This window comes from Saccopteryx bilineata, chromosome 3, assembly GCF_036850765.1.
Source record: "Saccopteryx bilineata isolate mSacBil1 chromosome 3, mSacBil1_pri_phased_curated, whole genome shotgun sequence".
In the NCBI taxonomy this organism is placed as follows: Eukaryota; Metazoa; Chordata; class Mammalia; order Chiroptera; family Emballonuridae; genus Saccopteryx; species Saccopteryx bilineata.
In genome coordinates, this window is record NC_089492.1 from 302,929,273 (window position 1) to 302,955,499 (window position 26,227).

The window sequence follows — 26,227 nt, forward strand, 5'->3', positions numbered from 1 at the left end:
TAGCGATAAGAACAACAGCTGATATTTATTGAGCTTACACAATATTCCAGATACATGTTTAAGGAGTTTACACGTACCAAGCCTGTTTAATCACCACAATAGCAGTATCAGGTAGGTGTGACTACCCCCATTTCACAACTAACACACAGGGGTAGAAGCTAATCTGCCCACGTCTCACAGGAAGCAGCGAGGTGGGACAGCAATGACCAGCAGGTTGTGTACCGTGAGGAAAGGCTTTTGCACATATGTTACACCAGCAATCATCCCCCCAGAATGAATCCAAAATGAGACTGAAAGGTTCTGGGAAGCTTCTACGCATCCATTCAACTAACCTATCCAGTAAAAAAGTCATCTACACTGAGTATGTTGTAATCATGAATGAAATGTGATTTCTCCAGTTTCCAAATCTGCTTCTAGCATGACTAGCCTGAAATTCTATATAAGGAGAGTGATCCGTAAAGACTTTCTCGTGTTAAATTATATCATGATTTCTCATGTTGTGGAAGAAATGAACGCTGTTTAGAGGTCTCTGAACATTCTTTGTATCCTAAAGGTTTGTCAACAGTGTGAATTCTCTGAGGTTCTCTAAAATGGTTTCCAGGGTTAAACACCTCGTCACAGTCCTTACACTCATGGGGTTTTTCACTGGTATGGGTTTTCTGATGCTGAGTAAGTTGATGGCCATGAGTAAAGGCTTTCCCACATTCTCTGCACTCGTGGGGTTTCTTCCCTGTATGAATTCTCTCATGTTTAACAAGGCTTGACCCATAAATAAAGGTCTTCCCACATTCCTTGCACTTATAAGGCGTTTCACCAGTGTGAATTCTCTCATGTTGAGTGAGGTGATAGCCACAATTAAAGGCCTTTCCACATTCTGTGCACTTATACGGCTTCTCCCCTGTATGGATTCTCTCGTGTTTAACAAGGCTGGAACCCCAACGAAAGGCCTTCCCACACTCCTTACACTCATGAGGTTTCTCACCCGTGTGAATTTTCTGATGCTGAGTAAGGTAATTGACACGCGTAAAGGCCTTCCCACATTCTTGACATTCGAAGGGCTTCTCACCGGTATGAATTCTTTTATGTTGAGCGAGGCTTGAGCCACAGATAAAGGCCTTCCCACAGTCTTGACACTCATAGGGCTTATCGCCACTATGAATTCTCTTGTGCTGAATTAGTTTATACACACGACTGAAGGTCTTCCCACAGTCCTTGCATTCATAGTCTTTCTCCCCAGTGTGAAACCGCTGATGTTGCGTGAGCTCATCACCACGTCTGAAGGCCTTCCCACAGTCTTTGCACTCATAGGGCTTCTCCCCCGTGTGGATTCTCTTATGAATGACGAGGCTTGAACCCCAGCGAAAGGCCTTCCCACAGTCCTTACACTCATAAGGTTTCTCACCAGTGTGGATTTTCTGATGCTGAGTAAGTTGGTTACCCCAACGAAAGGCCTTTTTGCACTCTTTACACTGATAGGGTTTCTCACCAGTGTGAATTTTCTGATGTTGCGTAAGCTGATAGCCACGACTAAAGGCCTTTCCACATTCCTTACATTCATATGAATTCTCCCGATTATGCAGTCTCTGCTGTGGTCTACCAGAGGTATTTTCTCTATCAGTGCGCGTTTTCGCATAGTTGATTCTCTTTTGGTCGAAAGAGCCCCCTGGAGGGCCCTGTGCTCCTTCCAACTCACCTTCACACATCCAGTCAAGGACAATGAATTTACTTTTCCCACCTGAGTTCCATTTGGAAAAACAGATTTCATAAATGCCCTTTTCTGTAGGTAAATTCTTGGCCTCATATGGTGACTCCAAATCTGGAAGAAAAAAAAAATCCCATGTTTTGTTTCCTTTTAAGGACAACAAAACAAACAGACCTAACTACAAACCAAAAACTTCTCCAGTAGAAGAAATAATCTAGACCTTTGTTAAAACGTAAAGTCCAACCTGACCAGGTGATGGCAGAGTCGATAGGTGTCAACCTGGGACATTGAGGACCCAGGTTGGAAACCCTGAGATCAGAGGCTTGAGTGCAGCTTGAGTGTGGGGTGACTGGCTTGAGTGTGGGATCATAGACATGAACGATGATCACTGGCTTGAGCCCAAAGGTTGCTGGCTTGAAGCCCAAGATCGCTGGTTTGAGCCCAACGTCATCAGTTTAAGCACAGGCTTACCAGCTTAAATGTGGGGTCACTGGCTTGAGCGTGAGGTCACAGACATGACCCCATGGTCAATGGCTGGAGCCCCTCAGTCAAGGTATGTATGAGAAAGCAATCAATGAACAACTTAAGTGCTGCAACTATGAGTTGATGCTTCTCATCTCTCTCCTTTCCTGTCTGTCCCTGTCTGTCCTCTCCCTCTTGCTTAAAAAAATGTAAAGTCCACATCTGGCACCATAGTGGTTAATGAATGAAATGGATTCTAGGCCAGAATTCTTTTTGTTTTGTTTTGTATTTTTCTGAAGTTGGAAACGTGGAGGCAGTCAGACAGACTCCTGCATGCGCCCAACCGGGATCCACCCAGCATGCCCACCAGGGGGTGATGCTCTGCCCATCTGGGGTATCGCTCTGTTGCAACCAGAGCCATTCTAGCGCCTGAGGCAGAGGCCACAGAGCCATCCTCAGTGCCCGGGCCAACTTTGCTCCAATGGAGCCTTGGCTGCGGGAGGGGAAGAGAGAGACAGAGAGGAAGGAGAGGGGGGTGGAGAAGCAGGTGGGTGCTTCTCCTATGTGCCCTGGCCAGGAATCGAACCCAGGACTCCTGCACGCCAGGCCGATGCTCTACCACTGAGCCAACCGGCCAGGGCCAGAATTCTTTTTTTTTTATTTTTTTTTATTTTTTATTTTATTCATTTTAGAGAGGAGAGAGAGATAGAGAGAGAGAAGGGGGGAGGAGCTGGAAGCATCAACTCCCATATGTGCCTCGGCCAGGCAAGCCCAGGGTTTCAAACCGGCGACCTCAGCATTTCCAGGTCAACGCTTTATCCACTGCGCCACCACAGGTCAGGCCAGGGCCAGAATTCTTATGTTCAATTCTTACTTCCGTATCCTCTGTCGGACCACATCGTCTGCGCCCCAGCACACTCATCTACAAATCAGACTAACTAATTGTGTCTAACTCATAAACTTGTAAGAATGAAATGAATTGTGGTTATACACACAGAGAAACACAGTGCCTAGACAATGCCTGGTACAGAGTTAGTGCAATATTAGCCATAGATATTATGGCTGTTATTATTTTTCTTTTTAGATTTTATGTATTTATTTTAGAGAGAGGGCAGAGAGAGAGAGAAAGGGGGAGAAGCAGGAAGCATCAGCTTGTAGTAGTTGCTTGGTTTCCTTGAAGATGGTTGTGAAATAAATATTTCAGAATTCCAATTCATTCTTTGCTCACTATGAGTGGTCACTAGCCTGACCTGTGGTGGTGCAGTAAATAAAGCATTAACCTGGAATCCTGAGGCCACTGGTTTGAAACCATGGACTTGCCTGGTCAAGGCACATTCAAGAAACAACTATGAGTTGATGCTTCCCACTCCTTTTCCCCTGCCTTTCTGTCTCTCTTTCCTCTCTAAAATCAGTAAATAATAAAATCTTTTTTGTGTGTGTGTGTGTGTGTGTGTATGTGTGGCAGAGACAGAGTCATAGAGAGGGACAGATAGGGACAGACAGACAGGAAGGGACAGAGATGAAAAACATCAATTCTTCATTGCAGCTCCTTAGTTGTTCATTGATTGCTTTCTCATATGTGTCTTGACCAGGGGGCTACAGCAGACCAAGTGACCCCTTGCTTGAGCCACTGACCTTGGGCTTAAGCTGGTGAGCCTTGCTCAAACCAGATGAGCCCACACTCAAGCTGGTGACCTCAGGGTCTCGAACCTGGGTCCTTCACATCCCAGTCCAACGCTCTATCCACTGTGCCATTGCCTAGTCAGGCAGTAAATAATAAAATTTTTTTAAAAAAGAGAGAGAGTGGTAACTAGCCCTGGCGAGGTAACTCAGAGCATCGTTCTGACATGCCAAGATTGTGGGTTTGATCCCCAGTCAGGGCACATACAAGAATCAATCAGTGGCCTGGAAAGCTGGTGGCGCAGTGGATAGAGAGTCAGACTGGGATGCAGAGGGCCCAGGTTCAAAATTCCGAGATTGCTGGCTTGAGCACAGGTTCACCAGCTTGAGCGTGGGGTCGCTGGCTTGAGCCCAAATATCACTGTCTTGAACAAGGGGTCACTTGGTCTGCTGCAGCCCACCCGTCAAAGCACATATGAGAAAGCAATCAATGAACAACTAAGGAGACTAAGAGACCGCAATGAAGATGATGCTTCTCATCTCGCTCCTTTCTAGTTTGTCTGTCCCTATCTCTCTCTGTCTCTGTCACACAAAATAAATAAATAAATAAACCAGTGAATGCATAAATAAGTGGAACAACAAATTGATTTCTTTCCTTCTCTAAAACCAATCAATACATTTAAAAAGAGAGAGAAAGCCCTGGCCGGTTGGCTCAGCGGTAGAGCTTCGGCCTAGCGTGCGGAGGACCCGGGTTCGATTCCCGGCCAGGGCACATAGGAGAAGCGCCCATTTGCTTCTCCACCCCTCCGCCGTGCTTTCCTCTCTGTCTCTCTCTTCCCCTCCCGCAGCCAAGGCTCCACTGGAGCAAAGATGGCCCGGGCGCTGGGGATGGCTCTGTGGCCTCTGCCTCAGGCGCTAGAGTGGCTCTGGTCGCAACATGGCGACGCCCAGGATGGGCAGAGCATCGCCCCTGGTGGGCGTGCCGGGTGGATCCTGGTCGGGCGCATGCGGGAGTCTGTCTGACTGTCTCTCCCCGTTTCCAGCTTCAGAAAAATGGAAAAAAAAAATAAAAAAAAAATTAAAAAGAGAGAGAAAGCCTGACCAGGCGGTGGCGCAGTGGATAGAGTGTTGGACTGGGATGTGGAGGACCCAGGTTCAAGACCTCGAGGTCTCTGGCTTGAGCGCAGGCTCATCTGGCTTGAGCAAGAAGCTCACCAGCTTGGACCCAAGGTCGCTGGCTTGAGCAAGGGGTTACTCGGTCTGCTGAAGGCCCGCGGTCAAGGCACATATGAGAAAGCAATCAATGAACAACTAAGGTGTTGCAATGAAAAACTGATGATCGATGCTTCTCATCTCTCTCCATTCCTGTCTGTCTGTCCCTATCTGACTCTCTCTCTCTCTGTCCCTGTAGAAAAATAATAAAATAAAAAAATAAAGAGAGAGAGAGAGGTAACTAAAGAAAGGGCCAGACGAAGATAGGAAGATCACTGATGAATGACAACAGGAAGGTGTGTAAGGCCCCCTTCCAACTTGACAAAGCTCAAAGTGTTCCCTGGCAACGGGAAGAAGATTCAACTCGTTCTTGAAAGATAATCTTAAAGTTCACAAGGGATGGAATTGACATTCCAGGGAGCAAAGCCTGTTATACAACACAGGCAACTTACCCAGGGAGACCAAGTTACTGTAGTTCTCCAACATCACATCCCAGTACAGGTCCCTCTGTGTGGAGTCCAGGTAGGCCCATTCCTCCTGAGAGAAGTCTATGGCCACATCTGAGAATGTCACCAGACTCTAAAAACACAAACCCACATGTCCCTGAGGAAATGAAAGGGCACTTTCAAGAGGAAAGAAAGAGGAAGGGCTGTACTGTGGGCAGAGCGCATACAGCAGGTGGACTGAAAGCCTGTGATATGGGTAGGGGGCAGGGAGGACATGGCTGTGACAACCAGAATCCCTCCATGTTACTAAGGAGCCCTACTGCTGCATCCCAACCTGCCAGAGTACGGACAGAACAATCCCAGACTTCCTCCCGTTCAGGCGCACAGAACCTGCCACGTGCCTTTCTCACCTTCCCACACATCCTGAGACAACAGTGTGGATCCCTGCGGCATACCTTTTGCCCCTTAAGGGAAAAGAAAATAATGCCTCCATTTCTGTTTCAAAAATGTAAGAGAAGATCTTTTATCTTCGAAAATAAGGTCTTGGCACGTTTGAATGTTTTGAAGCTTCATGTTCATCATTTTGCCAGGTTATGTTTTAAGCAGTCTTCCTTAGTAATGACAAAAACATTTTTTATTCCATCACATGGGCAGATGACATTTAATCATTACACTTAGGCTGGACAAAATGACTAAGGTTTTTCCTGATTCTGGGAACATACGATCATCTACTACTCTGTCCTGGATGATTTTACCTGTCACCAACAGCACCCCTGCTCACCCTTTCTTGATTAGAGGATACTTGTAGTATCAGAAGATGCAAAAGCATACGGAGGTCTGGCAGTTCTGTTCAACAACACAACTGACCACGGGTTCCCTGACCGCTGAGTCTGCAGGCCTCAGTCACACAGCTCTATCTAATTCTAAAAGCCTTCTAAAGCTTGGGCTGTTACCACACCCTGAGCCTGAGACCAATGAATACGAATAGTCTCTTTTATCTGGCTGGAAAAAAGTTCAGTGGGGAATTTCTGTTTTCTCCTGTGGTCAAATGGGTCCAACATCTCCAACTACTCAAACAATAGACCTGACTGAAATCTCTCTCAAAGGACTTTCTTCCTCTATTGCTCCAATGTTCCTTTTGACAAAAAAACTGAGCACAGCCTGACCAGGGGTGGCAGAGTGGATGGAGCATCAGACTGGGATGTGGGGGACCCAGGTTCAAGCCCCTGAGGTCATCAGCTTGAGCACGGGCTCATCTGGTTTGAACAAAGCTCACCAGCTTGGACCCAAGGTCGCTGGCTCAAGCAAGGGGTTACTCAGTCTGCTGAAGGCCCGCGGTCAAGGCACATGTGAGAAAGCAATCAATGAACAACTAAGGTGTTGCAATGAAGAATTGATGTTTCTCATCTCTCTCCTTTCCTGTCTGTCTGTCCCTGTCTCTCTCAACACCAAAAAAAAAAAAAAAAAAAAGCCAAGCACAAATAATTAGCTCCACATTATGTGAACATTAGCCACCAAGGTGGGCATGGGCTATGTGGTATCATCATTCACCGGAGTGGGATGCACCAGGAAGTAGGTAATTAGATGGGACTCGCTTGGGCAGGAAGCATCAGGATAATATAAAATAAAAATAGCCACCGGACCTGAGTATCACATTTAAGAAGGAAAGAAATACACACTTACATTGGCCATAGCTTTAGAATCAAGAACTGATCGGTTGTCTGAGGGTTTCCTTCACTGTGGACACAAAATCCAGAGAAGCCAGAGCTAGATGAGGAGAAAGAGGCATGAAAGTAAGAGCATGTTGGTCTCCAAAACGACTTAATACAACCTTTTTGCTCCCTCCATCTTTGCTTCCAAAGAACCCTCAGCTCCTTCTCCAACACCCACAAACATCACATGTCTGGAATTAGATTAAAAGGATTCTGGGGGGAAAAGCCCAAGCTGTCCCTCAAACTCCATGAAACCCAGCCGCACAGAACAGAAGAGTTTTTATTTATTTTTTGCCTTGAAGTCAGACCCAGCCTGACCTGTGGTGGCGCAGTAGATAAAGCGTCAACCTGGAAACGCTGAGGTTGCCGGTTCAAAACCCTGGGCTTGCCTGGTCAAGGCACATATGGGAGTTGATGCTTCCTGCTCCTCCCCCCTTCTCTCTCTCTCTCTCTCCCCCCCCCTCTCTATAATGAATAAATAAAATCTTAAAAAAAAAAAAATTAAAAAAAAAAAAAAAAGAAGTCAGACCCAGAGATTTTAGCAGGAGGATTTCTGGCCAGCTCCTGTTAGGCGATAAGTATTGAGAATTTGGCCTTGACCAAAGAGAGGTCTGGCCATCGTCCTCAGTTTCTGAGAGCTAATCTGTATCATACTTGATAGGAGGTCTTTGTTTGGGGTACCAGGTGACCATACTGCACCTTAGGGAGGGACTGGCCATACCAAACTGTCTCTGGGTTGGGCTGGCCATACCCAAACAGTCTTAGGGTAGGAGCTCGTCACTCTAGGACAAACCAGGTGACTTGGGGTGGGGGTTTTGGGTCATGGGGTATCAGCTGACCTGGAGGCTGAGGTTAACTTCTGAGCAATCATTCAATCAATCATGTCGATACATCTATATAATCAATCAACTGGGCCTATGTGCTGAGGCCCCAGTGAACTCTGGCTATCTGTGCGCGGTGAGTTTCTTGGTTGGCAAGGCTCTGTGTGTAACATCATACATCAATGCCAGCAGAGAACAAGTCCTGACTCTGGGGAGAGGACACTGGAGCTCATGTTGTGAACACCCTGGACCTCCCCGTATGAACCTGTTTCTTGGCTGACGTTAATCTGTACCCTTTCCCTGCAATGAATCATACCCCTGAGTAGAGTAGCTTCCAGTGAGTTCTGGGAGTCCTGCTAGTCCTGAATAATAGAACCTGAAGCTACTTTCAGGAAACTCCCAAACCTGCAATTAGTGTCAAAACTGAGGGTGGTCTTAGGTGGAGACTCTGCCCTCAAACCTGCAGTATGGCTAACTCCAGGCAGGGGGACTGTTATCTGGACCTGAGTGGGTGTGTTTAGGGTGCTCAGTCTCTGAGTTCCTCCTGCTCCCTCCAGTCACATTGTCCAGGGTTAGCAGGGGCTACTTCATCCAAACTTGAATCTCTTCTGGCCTCTAGATAGGGTGACTTGGGTCAAGACACGGCAGGCGGACGAGAAGGAAATGCCTAGGAAGCGTCAGCACTTCACATCCAGAAAAGCTGGCTGCATAAACATATGCAGACTATCAATGCAAAACACTGATGTCAGTGGTTATTCGGTGCCAAGTTGGAAGAAATACTTAGACATGAAAAAAAGTCAGCTATATCATCAGTAGGAAAATCAAGCTACCAAAATAAGATACACTTGAAAATTCTAGATATGAATATATATACACTCATATATATGCACACATATAGAGACAAACACATACCGGCCAACACCGTAAGACATCAGCAGAAAGGGAGATATAAAAATAGACATAGAGAAGAAGAAAACATTCTGGAAAGTTATAGATCCCTTGCTCAAAAGAGGTGACACAGCCTGACCTGTGGTGGCGCAGTGGATGGGGCGTCGACCTAGAAATGCTGAGGTTGCCGGTTCGAAACCCTGGGCTTGCCTGGTCAAGGCACATATGGAAGTTGATGCTTCCTGCTCCTCCCCCTTCTCTCTCTCTCTGTCTCTCTCATTTCTAAAATGAATAAATAAAATAAAATTAAAAAAAAAAAAAAAAAAAAGAGGTGACACAACTGGTCTGAAACGGCTGTCTGTAAGCCTGCTTGTGATTTTGGTCCTTGGCTGGAGTTCCAGTGTTCCCACCATTGCCTGAGGACAGTGGCTCATGCTTCTGGAATTTCAATGCTGTACACGGAGGGCACCTATGTGACTCACGCTGGAGAAGCTCCCTGGGCTCCCAGGCTGTGAGCTTCCCCACAGACAATACGCATGTCTTGTTGGAACTCGATGGCAGAGGAATTAAGCAAGATTGGTGGGCTTGCGCTTGGTTGCCTCTCAACATTTCCCTGTGGGCCTTTCCCTCGGCTGGCTTTGCCGTGTATCCCTCTGCCCTAATAAATCTTAGCTGTGAGTAGGACAATGAGGTGAATCCTGAGTTCACCCAGAGAATCACTGAACCTGGTGATGGCCTTGTGGACCCTGACACATCCTTTGATCTTGAGTTTCTTCTTTTTGACTATCCCACTAGGTATTGTAATTATAGCTATGAACTTGCTTGGCATATTAATCTGTGTGCATTGATTTCTTTTAAATTTGTTAAGAGGCAGTTCGGTTCTTAAAAGAGAGAACTATTTTTTTTTTAAAAGTTTCTTCCTGCCTGACCAGGTGGTGGTGCAGTAGATAGAGCGTTGGACTGGGATGCGGAAGACCCAGGTTTGAGACCCCGAAGTCTCCAGCTTGAGCGCAGGCTCATCTGGTTTGAGCAAAGCTCACCAGCTTGGACCCAAGGTCACTGGCTCGAGCAAGGGGTTAATCCGTCTGCTGAAGGCCCATGGTCAAGGCACATATGAAAAAGCAATCAATGAACAACTAAGATGTTGCAACACACAATGAAAAACTAATGATTGATGTTTCTCATCTCTCCATTCCTGTGTGTCCCTGTCTATCTCTCTCTCTCTGACTCTTAATGTAAAAAAAAAAAAAAAAAAAGTTTCTTTCTGCCTGACAAGGAGAAACCTAAAGGTTGCTGGTGCACGGGCTCACCAGGTTGAGCATGGGGTTGCTGGCTTGAGCAAGGGGTCACTCACTCTGCTATAGCCCTCCCCCAACTTCCGGTCAAGGCACATATGAGAAAGCAATCAATGAACAAATAAGATGCCTCAATGAAAAACTGATGCTTCTCATCTCTCTCCCTTCCAGCCTGTCTCTCTCATTAAAAAAAATTTTTTAAAAAAGTTTCTTCCTGAAATTGCAGAAAAGTTCAGAATATATCATCTTTGGATTATTTTCCTGAATGACATTTCCTTTTTTCCTTTAATTTCCTAATACCTAAACCAAATCTTTGATATCCAGTATGCCCATATATGCTGGAGTAGCAAATAAAAAAAATGACTGAGCCCTGGCCGGTTGGCTTAGTGGTAGAGCGTCAGTCTGGCGTGCAGGAGTCCGGGTTCAATTTCCAGCCAGGGCACACAGGAGAAGAGCCCATTTGCTTCTCCGCTCCTCCCCCTCCCGCAGCCAAGGCTCCATTGGAGCAAAGATGGCCCGGGCACTGAGGATGGCTCTATGGCCTCTGCCTCAGGAGCTAGAATGGCTCTGGTTGCAACAGAGCGACGCCCCAGATGGGCAGAGCATCGCCCCCTGGTGGGCGTGCCAGGTGGATCCTGGTCGAGCGCATGCGGGAGTCTGTCTGACTGCCTCCCCGTTTCCAACTTCAGAAAAATACAAAAATAAATAAATGACTGAAATCCCAAGTGATGTCTTAGGTACTGCTGCGGTTGTCTCCATGCTTAGTTTTATGTCTTGATGGGTGGGTGAACTGTAGTTTTGAATGTCTCTTCAGCCATGTCTCTTTAGCATTTAGACAAATGCTAAAGCAACTGACTTGAAATTAAAATGCACCCAACATTATTAGAAAGAATATGTAAGGTATAATACTTAGAAAATAAATTCTAGCCTGACCTGTAGCGGTACAATAGATAAAACACTGACCTGGAATGATGAGGTCACTGGTTCGAAACCCCAGGCTTGCCTAGTAAAGGCACATGTGGGAGTTGATGCTTCCCGCCCCCCCCTTCTAAAATGAATAAAGTCATTAAAAAAAAAATTCTATTGATCACCGCATAGAGCCTGTGCACTTAGAATTATTAGGTCATGACTTGACGTCAGCAGCTATAGCGAGAATGACCCCATTCCTAGTGCCTGTCAGGGCACGTCACCTGGAATTCACCACAGGCCTTGACCGCAGGTGCCTTGTGCTTCTTCCAGAGTCCCCTTCCTCGCTGGGTTGTAAGCAGTGTACAGGTAACTATGTCCTTTCAGTCATTCCAAGTACTAATACCACAGGGTCAGGCATATCAGAGGCACTTAATACTAGGGTGATTTTGACTCAAAATTCTACTTGCTGGAATGTATCCAAAGGAAAAAACGATTGTAGTACACATATATGTGCATAAGAATGTTAGGATGATTTTTTTTTTTGAGGTAACTATAGATTCATGTGCAGTTATAAGAAATAATACAAAAGGGATCCTTGGTACTCTTTACCCAGTTTACCCCAATGGTACCACAGAGAAAAATTATAGTGCAGTATCACAAACAGGACATTGAGATAGACACTATCCACCAACTTTATTCAGATTTTTCTAGAGAATTTTATTTATTTATTTTTATTTACAGGGACAGAGAGTCAAAGAGAGGGATAGATAGGGACAGACAGACAGGAACATAGAGATGAGAAGCATCAATCATCAGTTTTTCGTTGCGACACCTTTGTTGTTCATTGGTTGCTTTCTCATATGTGCCTTGACCGCAGGCCTTCAGCAGACCAAGTAACCCCTTGCTCAAGCCAGCGACCTTGGGTCGAAGCTGGTGAGCCTTGCTCAAACCAAAAGAGCTTGCGCTCAAGCTGGAGACCTCGGCGCCTCGAACCTGGGTCCTCGGCATCCCAGTCCGACGCTCTACCCACTGTGCCACCACCTGGTCAGGTTGTCTCAATTCTTAAGAAAAGAATCTACATAAAACACAGTATCACATTACTGAAGATCAATAATACCACTTTTTCTGTGTGTGTGACAGAGACAGAGAGAGATAGAGAAAGGGACAGCTAGGGACAGACAGGCAGGCAGGGAGAGAGATGAGAAGCATCAATTCTTCATTGCAGCTCCTTTGTTGTTCATCGATTGCTTCTTCATATATGCCTTGACTGGGGGGCCACAGCAAAGCAGAGTGACCCCTTGTTCAAGCCTGCAACCTTGGGCCCAAGCCGGCGACCTTGGGCTTCAAGGTTTCGAACCTTGGATACTCAGGGTTTCGAACCTGGATACTCTCCCAGTTCAAGTATCCACTGTGCCATCACTTGGTCAGGTACACCACTCCCCATTTTTATGAAAGAAACTCAAACACACTGGTCCTTTTTCTTTTCTTTTAAAAAAATATATTATTTATTGATTTTAGAGAGAGGAGAAAGGGGGGCAAAGGAGCGGGAAACCTCAACTCCTGGTAGTTGTTTCTCAAACCTTGACCTGCAAGCCCAGAATTTCAAACTGGTGACCTCAGCATTCCAGGTTGATGCGTTTATCAACTCCGCCACCACAGGCCAGCCTGTGTCCCTTTTATTCTTATGCAAAACTATGATTCACAAACATGCTGCCTATATAATCAATGCTAACTGAAAAATTTCAGAGCATCTTAAGAATGAAATTCTTTGGCACTCTATCCTGGGAGCACACCTCTGCCACGCCCCTCCCCGTGTCTCCCTTCCACCTAAACTGCTCTTCTTTTGTCTCTGTAACTAGTTTACTAAAGACCGTCTCTTCCAGCTCTGTGACTTTCTAAGTAAACTTTCTCTTATATTTTGGAAAAAATAAATTTTTTTATTTTTTTATTATTTTTTTTTTTTTTCATTTTTCTGAAGCTGGAAACAGGGAGAGACAGTCAGACAGACTCCCGCATGCGCCCGACCGGGATCCACCCGGCACACCCACCATGGGGCAACGCTCTGCCCATTCTGGGCGTCGCCATGTTGCGACCAGAGCCAATCCAGCGCCCGAGGCAGAGGCCACAGAGCCATCCCCAGCACCCGGGCCATCCCTGCTCCAACGGAGCCCCGGCTGCAGGAGAGGAAGAGAGAGACAGAGAGGAAAGCACGGCGGAGGGGTGGAGAAGCAAATGGGCGCTTCTCCTGTGTGCCCTGGCCGGGAATCGAACCCGGGTCCTCCGCACGCCAGGCCGACGCTCTACCGCTGAGCCAACCGGCCAGGGCCAAATTTTTTTATTTTTTAAAATAAATTTTTATGGTTTTTTTTTTTTTGTATTTTTTTTTCCCTGAAGCTGGAAACGAGGAAAGACAGACAGACTCCCGCATGAGCCCTGGGGCAGAGGCCAAGGAGCCATCCCCAGCACCCGGGCCATCTTTGCTCCAATGGAGCCTCGGCTGGGGGAGGGGAAGAGAGAGACAGAGAGGAAGGAGAGGGGAGGGGGGGAGAAGCAGATGGGCGCTTCTCCTGTGTGCCCTGGCCGGGAATCGAACCTGGGACTCCTGCACGCCAGGCCGACGCCCTACCACTGAGCCAACCGGCAGGGGCAAATTTTTATGTATTTTTAAATTTAATTTTTTATTTTTTGAAGTGAGAACTGGGGAGGCAGAGAGATAAACTCCTGCATGCACCAAACTGGGATCCATCCAGCATGCCCACCAGGGGGGCGATGCTCTGCCCTCTGGGGCATTGCTCCATTGCAACTGGAGCCATTGTAGCACCTGAGGCAGAGGCCATGGAGCCGTCCTTAGATCCCGGGCCAACTTTACTCCAATGGAGCCTTGGCTGCAGGAGGGGAAGAGAGAGACAAAGGAGAGGGGGAAGGGTGGAGAAGTAGATTGGCGCTTCTCCTGTGTGCCCTGGCTAGGAATTGAACCCGGGACTTCCACATGCTGGGCTGATGCTGAGTCAATCAGCCAGGGCCAGGAAAAAAGAAATTTTTTAATTAACAGTATTAGCAAAAATTACAAAGAACAACTCAGACAGATAATAATGTTCCTGCCACTCAAGCAAAGAAAGGGAGAGCCATAATCTCACATCAAAGATTCAGCTGGAGAAGCTAAACGGAGACATTGCCACATTGAGGACATTCCTGAGTGGCTGAACCTTGTCTTCTGTGTGATATGGGAGATTTATGCGAACATGTTTAACTATTGTCATTGTCTTTCCCCCCCACATATCAGCCCTTGGAAATGTCACTTGTTCAGTCCATTTGTAATGTGTCAGTGATCACTGCCATGGTCCACGAAAGAAATATTTGAAATCCTAGAAAGTCTAAATTTGAAAGTCCTTTTTTTTTTTTTTTTTTTTGGTGACAGAGTCAGAGAGAGGGACAGACAGGGACAGACTGACAGGAAGGGAGAGAGATGAGAAGCATCAATTCTTCGTTGCAGTTTCTTAGTTGTTCATTGATTGTTTTCTCATATGTGCCTTGACCAGGGGGCTGGAGCAGACCGAGTGACCCCTTGCTCGAGCCAGCGACCTTGGGCTCAATCTGGTGAGCCTCGCTCAAACCAGATGAGCCTGTGCTCAAGGTGGCGACCTCAGGGTCTTCTATGTCCCAGTCCGACGCTCTATCCACTGTGCCACCGCCTGGTCAGGCAAAAGTCCATCTTTCTTGATGATTTGCTGCCATGGAATTAATTGCAAATGACATACCACCAACCCTAAAAAGGATAAATATATGATAAATTTTTTCTTCTTTATGGTTTTTTTTTTAGATTTTTAAAATATTTAATCATTTTTAAAGAGAAAGGAGGGAGAGAGAGGGAGAGGGAGAGGGAGAGAGAGGGAGAGAGAGGGAGAGAGAGGGAGAGAGAGGGAGAGAGAGAGAGAGAGAAGGGGAGAGGAATAGGAAGCATTAACTCCCATATGTGCCTTGACCAGACAAGCCCAGGGTTTCAAACTGGCGACCTTAACGTTCCAGGTTAAAGCTTTATCCACTGCGCCACCACAGGTCAGGCACTGAGAGATTATTTTCAAGGCGAGAAGGAGATTGCTGGCATACCTCTTCCCTCCACACACACATGGAGGTATAACGTGGCCCACGACTGAAGTGGATTCCTTTTACAAACTAAGACCTGGAAAGTGTTCAGTTCATTTACATGACCAATTAGCAGAATTCAACGCTCTAGAAGCAAAACCATACACATATGCTTAGAGCAGGAGGGGAACACTGGAAACATACATACCATAGTATCAACAGACATCTCTGGATGGTACCATCATGGGTACTGTCAAGTTTCTTCTTTATGAACTCCTTAAGAAATTGAAATTTTTTGCTGCAGGCCTGCATTAATCCCATTAGAAAAAATAAAAGTTAAGACAGTCCCACATTTAAAAGAAATCAACAAAGAAAGAAAAAACCCAAAGTCAGGGTTGGGGGGGTACGGTATACTGCAGTCATTATGGTAAAGTTGAATGAATAAGCCTGTGGTAGACAGAATAACTGTCACCCAAGAAGGCAGTGTCTTAATTCTGGAAACTGTGAATATGTAACATTACATAGCAAAGGGGAGTTAGGTTGCAGAGGGACTTACAGTCACTAATCAGCTGACCTTAAGATAGGAAATTAGCCAGAATTATCCAGGTGAGTCCAATGTAATCACAAGAGTCCATAAAAGTAGAAGAGGGTTGTCAGAAGGAGAGAACACCGTAAGGACAGAAGCAGAGTCAGAGGGATGTGATTTGAGAGGACTTTTCTTTGCTGGCTTTGAAGATGAAGGAATGTGTTGTAATTCCAGGAACACAGGCAGGCTTTGGAAGTTGGGAGAGGCAAGGCAGGAGTGCCACCTAGAGGCCGCAAAAAGGAGCACAGCCCTGCCAACACCTGGGTTTTAGCCAGGAGAGACCCATTTTGGACTTCTGACCTCTAGAACTGTAAGATAACACATCTGTCTGTCTGAAAGACAGACAGACAGGAAGGGAGAGGGATAAGCAGCATTAACTTGTAGTTGCGTTACTTTAGTTGTTCACTGATTGCTTCTCATACGTACCTTGACCAGGGGGCTCCAACCAAGCTGGTAACCCCTTGCCCATACCAGTGACCATGGGTCATGCTGATGATTACTTGCTCAAGCTGGCAACCTCGGGGTTTTGAACCTGGGTCCTCTGAGTCCCAGGTTGATAATCTATCCACTGCGCCAACACCAGTCAGGTATCTGTGCTGTTTTAAGTCGCTAAATGTGTGGCAATGTTACAGCAGCAAAAGGGAATTGACCCTGACCAGGCGGTGGTGCAGGGGATAGAGCATCGGACTGGGATGCAGAGGTCCCAGGTTCGAAACCTCAAGGTAACCGGGTTAAGCGCGGACTCATTTGGCTTTAGTGCGGGTTCATCAGGTGGAGCACAGGTTGCTGGCTTGAAGCCCAAGGTCGCTGTCTTGAGCAAGGGGTCACTCGCTCTGCTATAGCCCCCTGGTCAAGACACATATGAGAAAGCAATCAATGAACAACTAAGGAGTGGCAACAAAGAATTGATGCTTCTCATCTCTCTCCTTTCCTGTCTCTCTGTGTCTCTGTCACACACACACACACACACAGAAATTGATATAATACCCAGTACTGAAAAAACAAGTGACAAACAAATATCATCTCCCTGATTTTGAACATCTATTTTCTATGTCTTGGTAATACCATCGGACCCTGAGAACAACAGCTCAGCTAAGCTGCTTGGAACACTAATGAGGGAAAGTGTGGGAAAGTGTGCAAAGCAAATAGAAGTGCTTGGTACAGGAAAGATCTTCCAAAAATCTGGCCCACTCCCTTCCTCTTCACTGAATAATCAGTTAAAATGCCATATTAAATAGAATACTTGAAAAGTGTTGTTTGGCCCTGGCCAGTAGGCTCAGTAGACAGAGCATCAGTCCAGCATGCGGATGTCCCAGGTTTGATCCCTGGTCAGGGCACACAGGAAAAATGACCATCTGCTTCTCGTCCCCTTCCCCCCCCCCCTTCTCTCTCTCTTTCCCTATTGCAGCCAGTGGCTCAACTGGTTCGAGCATCGGTCCAGGGTGCTGAAGATAGCTCAGCTGATTCAAGCATTGGCCCTAGGTGGGAGTTGCCGTGTGGATCCTGGTTGGGGCACATGTGGGAGTCTGTTTTTCTATCTCTCCTCCTCTTACTTAAAAAAATAAAAGGCATTTTTATTAAATAAAATTTCAAACTAATTTTTTCATGCATAATATTGTTTATAATTATGAGTACTGCTTAATGCATTTTTCCTTCTTATGAGTCTTTCTCCATATCATTCTTCATAGCTGCATAATACTCCATAATGTGAGTTTGGTGTGATTTACTTTAACCATTTCCATCATCCTGAATGGATGTGGTCACAGTGACACTAATTCTGGTCTGGTTAACACAGTCTTTGATTCTAGACGAAGGTTCTAATTTTGGAGTGCATGTCCACATTTGGGAATACCATGAAATTATAGATTTTTTCCTAGGAAGAAAGCCATATTTATAAATATATGGAACAAATCTATATACAATTTCCCTTGGAAAATGGTAAATGGAATTAAAGGGAGGAACTCAGGCTAAGAATTCTAGTTCTATACTCTGATTCATTTTGAAAACTTACAAGTACCCATCACAATAATCTTCATATATATGTTGCTCTAGACCTATAGAATATCCAGACTTACCACATAGCCAAAACCGTATTTACTAAACACTCATTCTCTGGGGGGTGTTCTAAGGGGTTTTACCTACATATTATTTCATCTTTATCACAATACTATCTTTATAAAGCCCAAAATGCTAAGAGGAAGCAGGATTGAAACCCCAAAACTCTAGATTAGGTTTGGCAAACTATAGCCCAAAGCCTGTTTCTGTAGGGCCAGAGGGCTAAGAATGTGTTTCACATTTTTAAAGGCCTATAAAAACAAAAGCAGCCTGACCTGGTGGTGCAGTGGATAAAGTGTTGACCTGGAATGCTTAAATTGCCAATTTAGAACCCAGGGCTTACCTGGTCAAGGCACATATGAGAAGCAACTACCCTGTTTCTCACTCCCTCTCTCTAAGATCAATCAATCAAAGCAGTGAAAAAAACAGAGAAGGAGGGGGCATAATTCTCCAAACCTTAAGTGTGAGCTGCACCCAGTGACTTTCTTCCAAAGAGCCTAGTATGAAATGGGGGGAAAGGAGTAACTTTACAGTGGAGAAAACTGACCAACACTACCTGGCCAGGTGATCGAGATTAATCTCAACAATCATAAATCGTGCCTGAACAGACGATGGCAGAGTGGATAAAGCGTCGGACTGGGACGTGGAGGACCCAGGTTCGAGATCCCGAGGTCGCCAGCTTGAGCGCGGGCTTATTGAGTTTGATCAAGGCTCACCAGCTTGAGCCCAAGGTCGCTGGCTTGAGCAAGGGGTCACTCAGTCTGCTGTAGCCCTCATATGAGAAATCAATGAACAACTAAGGAACGGCAACAAAGAATTGATGTTCATCTCTCTCCCTTCCTGTCTGTCTGTCCCCTCTCTGACTCTGTCTCTGCCACAAAAAAAAGAAAAGAAAAATCATAAATCGTGTTGACTATTTGTATCCTTTCTGAGCTTCTACCACAAACTCATAAACCCAGTCTAATTGTGAGAAAAATACCAGTTTCCTATAGAGCAGCGGTTCTCAACCTTTCTAATGCTGTGACCCCGTAATACAGTTCCTCATGTTGCGGTGACCCCAAACCAAAAAATAATTTTGGTGGCTACTTCATAACTGTAATTTTGCTACAGTTATGATTCGGAATGTAAATACCTGATATGCATTATGTATTCTCATTGCTACAAATCAAACATAATTTAAACATAGTGATTAATCACAAAAACTAATTATATATTGAGAAATATTTATTACTAATGGACCTCCTTACCTAGTGTATTGGGGCTACCATTCCGTAAATAGCTGCTTAACTAATGGATCTGTTTTTTCCAGATTAGTGGCAAGTTTTCTATATAGAACAGTGTGAACTATGTCATAGGATACACTGCAGTTTCTGCACAGCATGGTATCTTTCAGGGCTCTTTCACACTATAAAGCAGCGGTTTCTGCGGTGGAATCCACATCTCATTTACTTCAATGGGAGACCCGTGGATTCCGCAGAAGAGAGATCCCCTGTACGGCAGAAATGCAGTTCCGACCCATTTCTTCCTCTCCTATTCAAGTCAATGGGAGGCCGCAGCAGATTCCGCTCAAATATAGAGCATGTTGCTTAATTTTTTCCACGCTGGAACTTTTCCTAGAGCAGAAACATTTCAAAGGTGGAATCCACCCCCCCCCAATAGACTTCTATAGGAGGCAGATCTTTTACACTGCAGAATCTGCACAGCAGATTCCTCAGTGTGAGGCCTCTTTCAGTCTATCGGGGGTGGCGGATTCCACCTTTGGAATGTTTTTGCTCTAGGAAAAGTTCCAGAGTGGAAAAAATTAAGCAACATGCTCTATATTTGAGCGGAATCTGCTGCGGCCTCCCATTGACTTGAATAGGAGAGGAAGAAATGTATCGGAAACTGTCATTTCTCCACCTCTTATTGAAATCAAAAGGAGGCTGCGTTGGATTGTGTGGTAACCCGAGATTCTCGGGAGCTCTCTTCCACAAAATCTGCCGCACTCCCAATGAAATCAATAGGAGGTGGATTCAATGCCAGAAACTGCTGATTTCAGCAGTTTCCTCATTCAGAATATGGGAAAATAATGGGAGATATGGGAGATAATTATACATTGGGGAACAGTGTGAACTACATCTTATAGTGGTCTCTTATAGTATAAGACTGATGTAGTTCACACTGTGTAAATGTATGGTGCTTTGTGTAAGTGTAAGCTGCTTTTTGTACTGTGTAATGATTACACACAAAGCACCTTACACTTACACAGTATTGTGTGTATGGTGTGTGTACTGTTTTTACATTATTAACCTTTTTTACACCAGCAGGCTGTCTCGCAGGCTCTCTTGGCTCTCTGCCTCTTCCCTCTCCGCCTCCTAGGCTTCTGTCCTCCTGCGCTTGCTGCACCCGCCCACTGATGACGTCAGCAAGCGCCTGGACACACGTAATGTGCTGCTATGGACAAGCAGCCGCACTGCTATGGACTATGGAGCATTCCCCCCGCTTCCCCCGCCCCTTAGGCCCTGACAGATGATGCAATCACGTCTGTGCATGAATGCAGGCATTCAGTTTGGAATGCACGTCCATAACGGCGTTCTTTCAAGCTGAATAGCGCTGCTGCAGACGGTAGCGCAGCTTCTCAGCGGCTAAAGCCATCGGGAAATATGTATTTTCCCGATGGCTTTAGGCGACCACTGTTTTGGTCGTTCGACCCCCGCCAGGGTCGCGACCCACAGGTTGAGAACCGCTGCTATAAAGGACCAGCCTGCAAAGTACCATATTTCCCTATGTATAAGACACACCCTTTTCTGGAAAATTTGGGGTCTGAAAACTGGGTGCATCTTATACCATGGTTATAGATTTTTTTAACTTGCATTTCCCGCTTTTTTGTGCTTGTTTTTGTGCTCATTGCTGAAGACAGTGATTCGTCATCAGACGGATGAGGACAAGCTAATGGATGGGAGTTTTGACAGTGATGAGGAGTTGTATGAATTTTATGATGAATAAAACTTGAGTTCAATAATTTTTTTTTTTTTTTTTTTTAAGAGAGAGAGAGAGAAGGGGGAGGAGCAGGAAGCATCAATTCCCATATGTGCCTTGACCAGGCAAGCCCAAGGTTTTGAACTGGCAACCTCAGTGTTTCAGGTCAATGCTTTATCCCACTGCGCCACCACAGGTCAGGCGAGTTCAATAATTTTATGTAATACATTTTTTTTAAATATTGGGCCCCCAAAATAAGGTGTGTCTTATACATGGGGAAATATGGCCTGACTAGTACCACTTAAATCTCTCAAGGTCACCAGAAATAAGGGGAGTCTGAGAAACTGTCACAGCCAAGAGGAGCATAAGGAGACATAACAAGGAAGTGTAATGGGGTCTCCTGGATAGGATCCTGGAACAAATGAAGATTATGTAAAAACTAAGGAAAATAAATAAAGCATGGGCTTTAGTTAATGATTGTGTATCAAATCTGGCTCAATCATTATCACTAATGCCCCATACTAATGTAAGTTGGTAATAACGGGGGAAATTGGGTGCAGGGTACCTGGGAATTCTCTGTACTAAAAATTTTTTGGAATTTTTCTATATACCTAAACCATTCGAAAAATAAAAATAAAATCTACTGAGTAAGTACAAGATGCAGTCATATGTAGTCCAAAAATTGTAAAATATTTAATACATGACCCTCTATAGAAAAAGTTGACCAACCTGGACTCTGGATCCAGACTTCATATCCAATATTAATAGCTTCTCATAATTCATACAAGATACAAGTAAATAAGCTTAAGCTGTAATTGTCAGACCTCAGTTTTTCTATCTCCCCTCCTCTCACTTAAAAAAATAAGACCTCAAATAAGGCTAAATATAACACATTTCTATTTATTGATTACTGAAAAATATCCCTACCTTTATGACAAAGACCTTTGCTCAAACCCCACTCCCAGAAGCCTCATGGAGCTACTTATTTTGTCACTTACTGACTAAAACAATCAAGTCTTCTCCTTTCTTATTGTGCTCTGAAATGAAGTCAGGCCTAAAAAAAGACCAAAGATGTCTAGTACTTGATTCCATCTAAAAACAAATATCCTTTTTACCAAGTCACACTGAGAGAAGGCACAAACACTAACCTCTCAGTGCTATTCTTCTATACCATCCAATTCTTAGAAAAGGGCAAATTGGTCAAATGAACTGGTGAATGCTCACTGCAGAGGGTGGACCACTGGGGACTACACCTGCTTGGCCCTGTCTCACCTCTTGGGAATGAATTGAGGACAGGTCACTCTTATAGAGGACATTTCAGGCTAAGAATAATATTCTTAAGCCCTATAAATATATCATTTACTGAACAACAACCCAAAAACTCACCTGAACCTTGATTTTAAGATGTATAACGATTCTTCTCTCTCCTGGGGATGCTTTTTCTGGAGGATGGCTGGCCTGGGGGAAAGAGAAGGACAGATGAGATAACCAGGTCCTTTTTGGAGCACATATTATATCAGAACATATTCTCCAAGGCCACTCTTGTCCCATGTTATATCTAAAACCAACAGGAAACAAGAAGAAAATAGGATCTGAGGATGTCAGAGATTCCTGGGGACTAAGGTCTAGTGATCCCCTTTTTGGAATATGTAGCCGTCCTCTCCCCCATCTGCCAAGGTAGGGACTTCTTCCTTCTAAAACAAGAATGTTATTCCTGAGGATTTTTCATACTGTCATTCAGGTAGCCTGTATGAAGAGAACTTTTAGCCAAGAGAACGTTGCCATCTCAGGACTATGTGCCTATTTATTTATTTGAGGGGGAAGAGAAAGAGAGAGAAACTTCCATTCACTATTTCACTCATTTATATACATTCATTCACTGGTTGATTCTTCTATGTGCCCTAATAGGGGATCAATCAGCAACCTTAGTGTATCAGGAGGAAGCTCTAACCAACTGAGCTACTCGGCCAGGGCCTATCCACCCTTCTTGATGGTCACCTTCATTACAGGGTTGAGACTCTGACTTCCCTTTGGGGCCTGGCGTCTAGGCAGGTACAACATGGCTGAAAGGTGAAGGCAGAGGGGTAGCAGAGACATCACTGCTACTGGTTACACCGTCACACACACCCCAGTGCTCATTCCATCATGGCCACACACACAATTATCCAAGTGCAATCCCGCACCAGCCACAGCCGAACAATCGCACTGTCAGGAGACACACCTTGGCCAGTGTCACAGTGCCCAGCCCTGACCCCCACCCCACCCTCCACTGGGGCGCAAAAGCACACCTCGTAGCCATAGAGACGGACCCCCCCCCCTCCAGCCCACATGCAGGTAACTCACACCGAGTCCCAGCCTGACCTAAAACCTCCACACACGCTCCCCACGCGCGCGTCATAGCCAGGGGGACGGGGCCCCACCGCGTCACCCCCACAACACAATCAAGCGAAAGCGCGTCACAGCCAAGGGGACAGGGTCTGTCACCCTCACCCAAGCTCATACGCACAGCAGTCCTAGGGACGGGGCCCGGTCCCTGACACTATCACACACACGCACTTCTTCCCGCAGCCGCTCCCACAGCCACAGGCCGAGGCTGCCCTTCAGGCCTGTTCGCCTGAGGCGTCTCGCTCTCCGCCATCTCCCGCCGCGCCCGTGCAGGTTTCCCCCGAAGATGCTAACAACTTACCGCTCGGGGCCCAATGATCAACGGCGCATCGGGAGGGGGCGCAACGGGTGAAGTTAACTCCGCATCGCTGCCCGGGAAGCCGGAGCCATAAAAAAATTTCTGTGCGCCAGGAGACAGCCTCCCGGCATGCAACGCGGAACGCTCCTCATAAAACCGCGCCTCAGAGACTTATGGGAAATGAAGTCCAGAATCCGAGAATCCGCGGCAGCGGAAGCAAAAAGGCTCACTTTCCCAGCATGCAACTCTGCAAGGCCTTAACGAGCTTTGTCTCAGAGACTTCCGGGAAATGCAGTTCACCTCGCGGGAGCCCTAGGGCTTGAAGCGTGGCCTTCTGAAAGCAGCTTGACCCGCCCGCTAAGGGACATCCAAAATCTGTGGTGGGTGTCGGGATGTATTACAGAGTTGCAGAATCTACAAATTTTGGAAGTCCTGCACTACATTCAGAGTTCTCCCAGCATGAATTTCATCCCATTGCTAAGGGCAACCTGCCACCAACTCTTGGGAAATGTAGTTGTGTTGAGGAAGGAATCGACAAAACATGGGAGTCCTGCGGTCTTGTTTCCCCTACAAATACAGTTAGCTCTTCCTATCCGTGGGTTTTTGCATCCAGGGATTCAACCAATTAAAAATAGTATTTTGAGCCTGACCTGCTGTGGCGCAGTGGGTAAAAGCATTGACCTGGAACACTGAGGTCGCTGGTTCAAAACCCTGGGCTTCCCTGGTCAAGGCACATATGGGAGTTGATGCTTCCTGCTCCTCCTTCCCTTCTCTTCTTCTCTTTCTGTCTGTCTGTCTCTCTCTCTCTTCTCTCTCTAAAATGAATAAATAGCCTGACCTGTGGTGGCACAGTGGGATAAAGCGTCGACCTGGAACACTGAGGTTGCCGGTTCGAAACCTTGGGCTTGCCTGGTCAAGGCACATATGGGAGTTGATGCTTCCTGCTCCTCCCCCTTCTCTCTCTCTCTTTCTCTCACTCCTCTCTCTCTAAAAATCAATCAATAAATAAAAAATTCTTTAAAAAAAATAATAAAATGAATAAATAAAATCTTAAAAAAAAATAATATTTTGAGCCTGACCAGGCGGTGGCGCAGTGGATAGAGCATTGGGCTGGGATGCGGAGGACCCAGGTTCGAGACCCCGAGGTTGCCAACTTCAGCATGGGCTCATCTGGCTTGAGCAAAAAGCTCACCAGCTTGGACCCAAGGTTGCTGGCTCGAGAAAGGGGTTACTCGGTCTGCTGAAGGCCCACAGTCAAGGCACATATGAGAAAGCAATCAATGAACAACTAAGGTGTTGCAACGAAAAACTAATGATTGATGCTTCTCATCTCTCTCCATTCCTGTCTGTCCCTCTGACTCTGTCTCTGTAGAAAAAAAAAATGTCTTGAAACAAATAAAAATAGAAACACAGGCCTGACTTGTGGTGGTGCAGTGGATAAAGCGTCGACCTGGAAATGTTGAGGTCGCCAGTTCAAAACCCTGGGCTTGCCTGGTCAAGGCACATATGGGAGTTGATGCTTCCAGCTCTTTCCCCCTTCTCTCTGTCTCTCTCTCCTCTCTCTCCCTCTGCCTCTCTCTCTCCCTCTCTCTCTCCTTTCTAAAAATGAATAAAAAAAAAAATAGAAACACAACATACCCCCCCAAAATTATAAATAAATCAGCAAAAAAAATATAGTATTTTGATTTGGTTAGGAATCCAGGCTGCAGAGGGCTGACTGCATGCATTGTTCTACTTCTTTTATATAACGGCCTGATCATTCATGGAATCTGGTAGCCGCAGGGGTCCTGGAATCAATTTTCTATGCTAGCTAGGGCTGGCTGAAGTTTTAAAGTATTGGGGGAGTCCAAAGTTATATACAGCTTGTCTATTGAACAGGGGTCTGCACCCCTAACCCTCATGTTTTTTAGGGTTAACTGTAAAAGAATTACTAGTGTAGAGCTAGAAGCCATGGCTAGGGCCACCATCATAGCAGCCTGGCCCATGCAGGTTCGCATTAGATTCGGACAGCCGGTAAAGAAACAACAGAGCCAAAAGCTGATGGGTCATAGTCTTTAATTCTAGCTTGCACTTGGCGGGCAAGCACAAAACACACACTGGGCTCCAAAACCGACTCACATTCAGTGCTCACAAAGCTACTGACTTATCTGAGTTTCCTAGAATCAAAGGTTTCTAGCTCATCAGTCTTATTCTCCTCAGTTCCCCATCTCCTTCCTTCTCTCTACACAAACTGGCATCTCACTCAGCACTCCGCCATCTTGGCTGCTTCTCCTGGCCACATGGCCTCTTTCTGCTCTCTGCTCTGCTCCCTCTGCTCTCTCATGCTAATTATCCCAGGAACCAAGAGAGCAAGCTCCTGTTCTGCCCCTATTTTATAGTGTAGAAATCCAAACCTTTAATCCAATATACAAAATGGGGAAGTCTCTAATACAAAGTCACTTCTCTGAGGCATGATTGGATTGTACCGCCCCACATCAAAAAGGGTGGGAAAGGCTTAATCCCAAAGCCAAGCCTCAGGCTACAACGATCCCCAACACACATATTAATATCACCTGGGCGACGGCCTCACGTGGGCAGCACCACCTTTAACAAAGTGAGCATAATACATTTTATCTGCCCAACAATCCACGCCTATGCTCACTTTACTACCCACAATCTATACCACTGGCATCCCTGTGCAAGGAAATTAGAACATTACACAAATTACAACAGCAAAAATCATAGTTTCAACAATTACAAAGGTACACTTCACCAGTCTCTGAGCACTTTGCCCAAAGCGCAAAATGTCCTCGGCC

The 26,227-nt window shown here is 45.8% G+C and overlaps 1 protein-coding gene across 1 annotated transcript; it reads right to left on the reverse strand.

The window, feature by feature from the left end:
• Window positions 1–23,573, reverse strand: ZNF331 (zinc finger protein 331). The gene is made up of 6 exons (XM_066271233.1): window positions 23,436–23,573; window positions 22,136–22,207; window positions 15,359–15,456; window positions 7,126–7,209; window positions 5,449–5,575; window positions 1–1,816 (listed from the first exon to the last, which is right to left on the reverse strand). Exons 4-6 carry the CDS (start codon window positions 7,132–7,134, stop codon window positions 483–485), a joined length of 1,470 nt encoding a protein of 489 aa, XP_066127330.1. The 5' UTR covers window positions 7,135–7,209; window positions 15,359–15,456; window positions 22,136–22,207; window positions 23,436–23,573; the 3' UTR covers window positions 1–482.
• Between the last annotated feature and the right edge of the window lie 2,654 nt (window positions 23,574–26,227).